The 8353-nt window shown below is 38.7% G+C and overlaps 1 protein-coding gene across 1 annotated transcript in view; it reads right to left on the bottom strand.

Annotated features, from left to right (window-relative positions):
* Window positions 1-709: 709 nt before the first annotated feature.
* Window positions 710-8353, bottom strand: part of LOC126753689 (uncharacterized) — a 28730-nt gene continuing 21086 nt past the window's right edge. The window contains exon 6 of the mRNA XM_050465364.1: window positions 710-2614. Coding sequence (XP_050321321.1) covers window positions 710-2614 — 1905 coding nt within the window. The remainder of the gene's footprint in view (window positions 2615-8353) is intronic.

The following is an 8353-nucleotide window of genomic DNA, read 5'->3' as shown; positions in this document are numbered from 1 at the left end:
ATTCGGTATGAAGGAGCTTGCAGAGTGATGTTCACATTTTGAAAATGTTCAGACTCAAGACACCACAAAAGCACTAATTGTACAAAATTTCATCTCAATATTCATTGTCTACGTACAGGAAAGTGAAAGATTTGCACGGCAGTTTTCGGATTACGCACATCTACGAATTCGTCCTTTCGTTTTTACCAAAACTTACGAATATCAACTTATTATGATATATTAAGTTTTGCTTTGGTCAAAGCTTGCACAGACGGACGGACGGATAGACAGTCTGGTTTTCAACTTGTTTCTGCATCCTGATTACTTATATTAGTACCATCTGGTGTATAACCCTATAGCCATCTCGATTAATTTTGGGTGATGCAAACAATTAATAGGTAAACAAAAAAAAATATATGTATATATATATTTATTAATATTAATATATATATGTATACATATAGTTATATAATATATTTTTATATACACAGATATCATTGTAATTTTTTTTTGTTATGAGAATACTGCATTAATTAGTAACCTGTGCCTGCTTGTAGGTCAGCCAAAACTCTCTCTCTTTTTCTCTTAGTAGCAATATTTTGAATGACTTTTCGATTCACAAAAGAAAGAGGATGTTTTATCGAGTATCTATAATTAGTAAATGTAATTAGTATGTTAGTATTTCTTAATAGATATGTATATAAGTTATGTATCTTACCATCCACCAATTTTAAGCACTCTCGTCACGCAAACGATTCATCTCAACTTGTCCCATAACATACATTCTACCATTAACTTCAAGCATATCGGAATTCTTCTCTCCACCCAATTTATGGGGCATGGCGTAGCGTAATTTGTCCCAAAATCTGACATCTTGCCAATCCAGATATGTATTCATGTCCAAATATGCCTTTAATTCTCTATCCAATAACTCACTGTTCGAGATTTCACCATATTTAATCATTATTATGCGCGCACGACCCTCGTTCAAAGAGCACTGATGCGCTGTGCGAAACTCCATGCGCGCCCAATCCGACTCGATGAAGTGCTTCGAGAGCACAATGATCGTCCGACGTGACTGTTCCACCGATTCGATGATTTGTTCAGGTATATAAGCGCCAGCCAGCCAATTGCGTTCGTGCGTGCATACACGAAATGGTGGTTCGGACTGCTCGAGTTGCGGCAGTAATGTATGGTTGACGAAGTCTGCATCCTGGTGTGCATATGAAATAAAGGCATCGAATTTTTTATGCTTATCCAGCTGACATTCGTTAATCCAGAATCTTAATATGTTGTGGCCATATAACCAGACTTTAACTTCTAATTTATATTTATAGAATAGTGCGATAATGCAAAGTAAGATAATAATGGCTGACGCTACAGAAATAACAATAACATTTACGAGCTGATAATATGCAGCACTAACAGGAGAAGAACACAATTCTCTCAGATTTGCTGTTAGGAGTGTAACGTTCTGCTTATTATAACAAAGTAACGAGTCGGCATCAGGTATGCGCGCCCGATGTGTACGTATGGTGTACAGCAATTGCTTCGTGGTACAGTCGCAAAACCAAGGATTTTCACTGAGATAGAGAAATTCTAGTTTTGTGCTGTCATTGAGGTATGTACGCAAAAATTCATCATCTAAAGATTTTAAGCGATTATTTCGTAGATCCAAAACCGTCAAATTGGGCGGCAGTTGAGTGAGATATATGTTCGTGATTTTATTGTACGACGCGTTGAGTTGCGAAACTTTATCGTACCCAAAGGTGGTGTTTGGCGGCAATACAATGAAATTATTATCGCTAATATCAAGTACCGAACTCTTGAGCCCAACTTGCTCGGGTCGTGGGAGCTGCTCGATATGCTGCGTACCCTTGCATTTGATGTGCAGGAATTCAGATTGTGTGTAACAATTGCATGTGCTAGGGCACATTACCGGTTTCCAAGGACACATTTCATTACGTTCCAGCTGCGCGAGATCTTTTGACGTCTGAACGCACCTCAAACCATTGAACAGCGAACGATAGTTTTCGCTGTAAATCCAAGCAAATTTACAATCGCACTCGACCGGATTGCCAGTCATTTTGATTTCGCGCGAACAGTCGTCAGTTGTACTAAGGAAATTTTGTAAAGCAAACATGTTTTTAATGAAATTGTGCTCTAGGTTTATTTCAAAAGGGCATGTAATTTCCGATGCTACAAGCCAATCCAAAGAGAATTCACGCAAACGATTGCCACTTAAATTGATTACTGTTAAGTTAAGCTTGCCACCTTCGTAATTCTCTGGTTGCAACCTTGTGATATAATTAAGACCGTCCGCTAAAGCCAAATTGTTGCTCATATACCTGTATCGAAATATTTTCAGTGACGTTGGCGTTGCATTGACGGAAGTCTCAGTGCTCGAAAAAGTTTGCAGTTGGTTCTGACTTAAGTCAAGCCTATGTAGATAATGCAGGGGTTTCAGATTTTCCATAAGATTTGTAGTGTCGTGCAGGAGATTGCCACCCAGATTCAATTGCCATAATAAAGGAGTTTGATCGAAAAGGTGTGTCGTTAGATATGTCAATAAATTGTGACTCAAATCCAGTATTAAAAGTTGATGCTGTTTTGCAAATAGATCTTTGGGCAATTCCTGATGTTATTACGGCTTAAATTCAGAGAATTCAATTTCGTTAGCGCTGTAAAGATATTTGCTTCCAACCTTCGCATATTATTTCCGGCTAAGTCGAGCTGTCTGAGCGCAGCAATGTTTTGAAAGTATATTTGCGTCAAATTTTGCAGCGTTAAGTTCTGGTTTCTTAGACCTTGTACGCTAAGTGTAAGCGTTTCCAGTTGGTAATGCATAGAAAATATGTAAGTTGGTAGGCTTATAATATCTGCTGTTGATTTTAAAATTATTTGTAAATGAAACACATTTTGGAAGAAAAAAAAAATTTGGCGTTGGTTCTGCATCAAGGTCAGTGTTATAGACTAGTGTTACTTTGTTCGGCTGCCCTATATTTATTAGAATTTGTTGCACTTTGTCATTCATATAGATTTCGTGCGAAAAATTCTTGCAATCAAGGACTTCGAAATAACGGGTTTTAAGTAAACTTGACTTAAATTCACGCTCGAGTAGAAAATTGATATTAGTTTTTGTTTCTCCGGTACAATGTACCCACAGTGTCTGATGATCTGATAATATAATGTAAATATGACTAAGCCCGTCGGAATCCTTACAATAAAGTTCGTCATCGCCATTACATTGACAAGTAATCTTCTCATCCCTATAGCAATCGGCAAGCCCAGTGGAGACTGAGCCAGCAGTAGTTTTGATTAACTCCATTTCGGTAGCGTGCGCCAACAGAATTTCGTTGTTTATGATCAGTTGACTTAGTATGTAGGCGAATATTATATACATCTTGCTCACTTTTAGTTTATTTAAAATTAATTTAATTTGCTGTTATTGTTTTTATATTTCCTTCACAATAAATGGGGTTTGCAGTCCAACTCACTGCCACTTACTGAAATTCTAAAACTTAATATCGAATTGGTACGCTTTAAGAAACTTACATAAATTGTATTTTAAATCCTTATCAACAAAAATATTTGTAAAAACCACAAATTCGTAGCACTAATTTTTGTGCGATAATTCGTTTGTTGCTCTAGTAATAAAATAAAAACAAACTTTTCCCAAAAGAATTTACTCTACCGTAGAGCTGATTAGGTTTATAGCGACGCCTCTAAAAGTCGTAAGCGAAGTGACGTTTGGGATGAATTGGGACTCTTTAAAAATTACCGTGTTAAAGCTACATTACCCTCCAGAAAAATCGCTAAAAATGATGATATAGGTTATATTATTAGAATGATTTTAATATAATACAAATATTTAAGATGTAAAGCGAGAATTTTATAGGTTAACTTGCAAACGTTATTTTGCCATAAATGTTATTTTTAGGGAATATTTAAAACCGCAAACAGATTCCAGTGTGGTGTGGTGAGAGTATATAACTTTCTATATTCTGAGTAATCAGCTCGCCGGAGCACTCAGCGTTTCCTATCGTATTGAGTACTTCTTGCATATTAAATCGGAATGCAGAGGAATCAAACACGAGATTGTTTGAAGCATTCATAGCGGATAAACCTCCCCTCAAAAGTTAAAAGTTATACATTATTTCCAGTGAGCCACAAGAAGCATGAAAAATCAACAACTTTGCCAGCCACAAATGCTAGCGCTGAACGATTATTTTCTCCTTTGCGCCAAGATTTGGCTCAGAACAACGATGCTCTAGAAGAGATTGAACGGCTTAGCACTCCTCAACATAAACTACGACATTGCTGTGGAACCAGAAGAAGTAATAGAAATATTTAGCATAATGAGCAAACACCGTATTAATTTTATGCTGTAAAATAAATGTTGAAATGTATATAAAAAACAACTAAGGAAGAACTAAGTTCGGGTGCAGCCGAACATTTTATACTCCTGCATCTCCATAACATCAAAGTCAGGGAAATACTTTAATGTGTAAAACCTTATATATAGAGTAAAATCATCCAAATGTTCGAAACTCCTGATATTAGTTATATGGGGGTAAGTCAAGTTTTCGCTCAAATTTATCTATTTTAGGCACAAAGATGCATTGTTATGAGTAAAGCATGCTAGCTCATTTTCATTGCGATAACATACATATTGGCCGATATATGCGGTACAAAATCACCCGGAAGTTCGAAAATCTTAACTTTAAGTATATGGAGGCTAAGGGAAATATTGGTCCTATTCAGCCCATTTTTGACATACGTACATTACACGTACGGTTACCATATTCCCTGATTTGTCAGGGAATTTACTGATTTTGACCTTCGGTATAAAATTCCTGCGCGAGTTGAACTTCGTTGAGTATTGGAACGCACACTATATGATATCGCCATCATACATACAGGTATACCGTCGCATGGATATGCTCTGCATCATATGTCACACACATGTCTCGACTCGAATTTGCGGAATTTACTTATATAATGAAGATGGAGTCATGTGTAGAAGTTCACGCAAGTGAGGAAAGTTCTCTGATCGCCATTCACTTGGGAGTGGCCAGAAACGATTCTTTTACATATGGCTCAAGCAGCTCACGACTTCCGGTCTTTGACCAAGTATCCTCTGGGTAGCCTACGAACATCCGTTCGAAGGCGAAACATACCCTACATTGGGTTGTGCGCTGGGTTTGGGACCCGCCACGTAAAAAAACACTCTCAATGAAAACTAACAACCAGCCTTGGACGAGAGACCCCCCTTTTGATGACGATCATGGCAATCCAACGCAGGATTACTCTTGCCAACAGGTGCTACTTCGGACTGAGTAGGCAATTGAGAAGTAAAGTCCTCTCTCGACGAACAAAAGCCAAACTCTATAAGTCACTCATTACTCCCGTCCTGCTATATGGTGCAGGGGCTTGAACGATGACAACAAAGGATGAGTCGACGTTGCGACTTTTCGATCGAACGATGAGCTGTACTGCCTAGGTCATGTTGTCCGAATGGACGAAAACACTCCAGCTCTGAAAGTATTCTACGCAGTACGCGCAGAGGAAGAGGAAGACCTCCACTCTGTTGGAAGGACCAAGTGGAGAAGGACCTGGCTTCGCTTGGAATATCCAACTGGCGCCACGTAGCGAAAAGATGAAACGACTGGCGCGCTATTGTTACGCCAGTAAAGAAGAAGAATTTACTAATTACCGGTGTGTTCACAACATTTATATATCATAAATTGAACCCGAATCCGGAATGGGCTTTATACGCCTAATATTTGGTGGTTTAATTTAAATTTTCAGTTTTTAGACTCGAAAAATGTTCATATTGACAAATTGATCGATCAGTTGGCAAATTTGAACGCGTTCTTGAAATCGAAAAAAGAGGACCGAGAAATATCAGCCGAGTTTTTTGCGCAATCTGTTAATGACCAGCTGTGTCAATTCTTCAAAGCTAATAAGAACGCTGAGTCGTTTTCCGAAATCTTGATAATAGTTCAGTATTTGTTGTCTATCTCTGGTCACAACGCAAATTTTGAGAGAATTTTTTCCTTAATCAATACACAGTGGAGTAACGAGCGTAACCGCATCTCAGTTGATACCGTTAAGGATATTGTACTTGTATAACTTTAATGAAATGAATTGTAAGGATATTTACAAGTATTTGCCCAGCGATAAAAATTTATTTTTATTAAAAAAAATTGGAGCGTCCGAAAAATATCTGAAAAAAGATGAATGGCGATTGTAGCAGCTTAGGGATAGTTCTCAAGTAGAGTCGGTATTAAAATTACTGCTATTCAGATAATTTCGAGAATGTTTGCAATAAAATATGATTCGAAAAATGGTATTCTCTTTACATACCCCTAACTAAATCGAAAGAATGATCTAAGAAAAAAAGACAAAAAAAAACAATGATGGAGTTGGGCGGTTGGGTAAAAGTTGGTGACCAAATTCCATTAATTTGGGGGGGCAGGTGGTGGTTGGGATACATATGCAACGGGACTGATTTTGACTGAGACCGATATGGTACCCCTAATTATAAAAGAACGATAAACTCTTAATTTCAGTTATACAGCTGTTGACAGCTATTTCTTCTTCTTCTTCTTAATTGGCGTAGTCACCGCTTACGCGATTATAGCCGAGTTAACTGCGTCGAATACTTTCCGAGCTGGAGTGTTTTCGTCCATTCGGAAAACATGACCCAGCCAGCGTAGCCGCTGTCTTTTAATTCGCTGAACTATGTCAATTTCGTCGTATACCTCGTACAGCTCATCGTTCCATCGAATGCGATATTCGCCATGGCCAACGCTTAAAGGACCATAAATCTTTCGCAGAACTTTTCTCTCGAAAACTCGCAACGTCAACTCATCAGTTGCTGTCATCGTCCAAGCCTCTGGTCTTTGGTTTCTGGTTTTTGTTCATCGAGAGATGACTTTGCTTCTCAATTGCCTACTCAGTCCGAAGTAGCACCTGTTGGCAAGAGTTATCCTGCGTTGGATTTCCAGGCTGACATTGTTGGTGGTGTTTACACTGGTTCCTAAATAGACGAAAATATGTACAACTTCAAAGTTATGACTGTCAACAGTGACGTGGGAGCCAAGTCGCGAGTGTTTGTTTGATGACAGGAGATATTTCGTCTTGCCCTCGTTCACTGCTAGACCCATTTGTTTTGCTTCCTTGTCCAGTGTGGAGAAAGCAGAACTAACGGCGCGGATGTTGAGGCCGATGATATCAATATCAACCTCGTTTGGTATCGAAAGGCTCGGAGAGGTCCTTCCCGATCCTGACGGGGCTTTTGGTGTTGCTCAACGTCAGTTGACAGCTTATTAGAAACCCGAAAAAATGCAACAGAAATAGACCGCAGAATTAATACTATCTCGCGAAAAGACCCAAAAGAGGGTTCCACTGACATTCTACATGAAATTTAAGACGAATATGGAATAGAACAATTGCCCGGCTTTCGGTCGAATCTGGACTTCACGGCAGTTCTGACTAAAATTCGTAGAAACGACGCGTAGACTTTGCAACTCTTATTGGTCTAACAACAATCAACGGTTGTATATCTATAGAAACGATGTAACAAAAATTAGTCGCTTAGGACCTGATGGTCGAAGGTACACATGTTCGCCGTCCAATAATTCAAGAATTTGAACCTCGCTGGGTTTCACTCATAGTTGATCATGGTGGAGGATCAATCATGGTGTGGGGATGTTTTGTCTGAAATTTGTGTTGGACACTCCATATGATTGATGGAATTTTAAACAAGGAACAATATGTACGTCGACACCCTAAAAAATGTCATGCTGCCATGGGCTGAGGAAAATTTGCCTGTTATAAGGAATATAACAATTTAAAGCATACGAAATCGGTCAGTGGAGTCCCGAGATATGGGATTTCACCAAAAAGTAGACGGGGACACGCCTATCGCCCAATTTTTACTCCGGTTTCCAGAAACCCTAGTCATACTATCTCGGCAGCAAATTTTTGGCTGTTTGCCGCATTTAGTTAAAGCGATAAATCTTTTTGTACTTTTGAACAGAACGGTTATATGAAGAATGAACGGGGTTTTCATCCGATTTCGTTCATTTTTACAATATTGGTAGGAGTTCTTAGGACATTCGTTGTAGCTTAAGTAGTTTAGGAGTAATATATGTGGGAGTTAAAGCAGGTTTCAAACATTTGTATGGAGGAGATAGCGATGACCGCATTAGATCATCTCGAATAAAAACTTGTTGGTAGATTTTTAACCTGGAGTGGATTAATACTTCCTGTTTCGCGTACCAAGCGGTGTCAACTGGTCGCATATCTCGCATATATGATCGTAGTTGTTTGACCATTGCAGCTTCGCTGTATGTTGGTTTGCTGT

The sequence above is a fragment of the Bactrocera neohumeralis genome, chromosome 3 (genome assembly GCF_024586455.1).
Source record: "Bactrocera neohumeralis isolate Rockhampton chromosome 3, APGP_CSIRO_Bneo_wtdbg2-racon-allhic-juicebox.fasta_v2, whole genome shotgun sequence".
Classification (NCBI taxonomy): domain Eukaryota; kingdom Metazoa; phylum Arthropoda; class Insecta; order Diptera; family Tephritidae; genus Bactrocera; species Bactrocera neohumeralis.
This window is presented reverse-complemented; position numbering and strand designations above follow the sequence as displayed.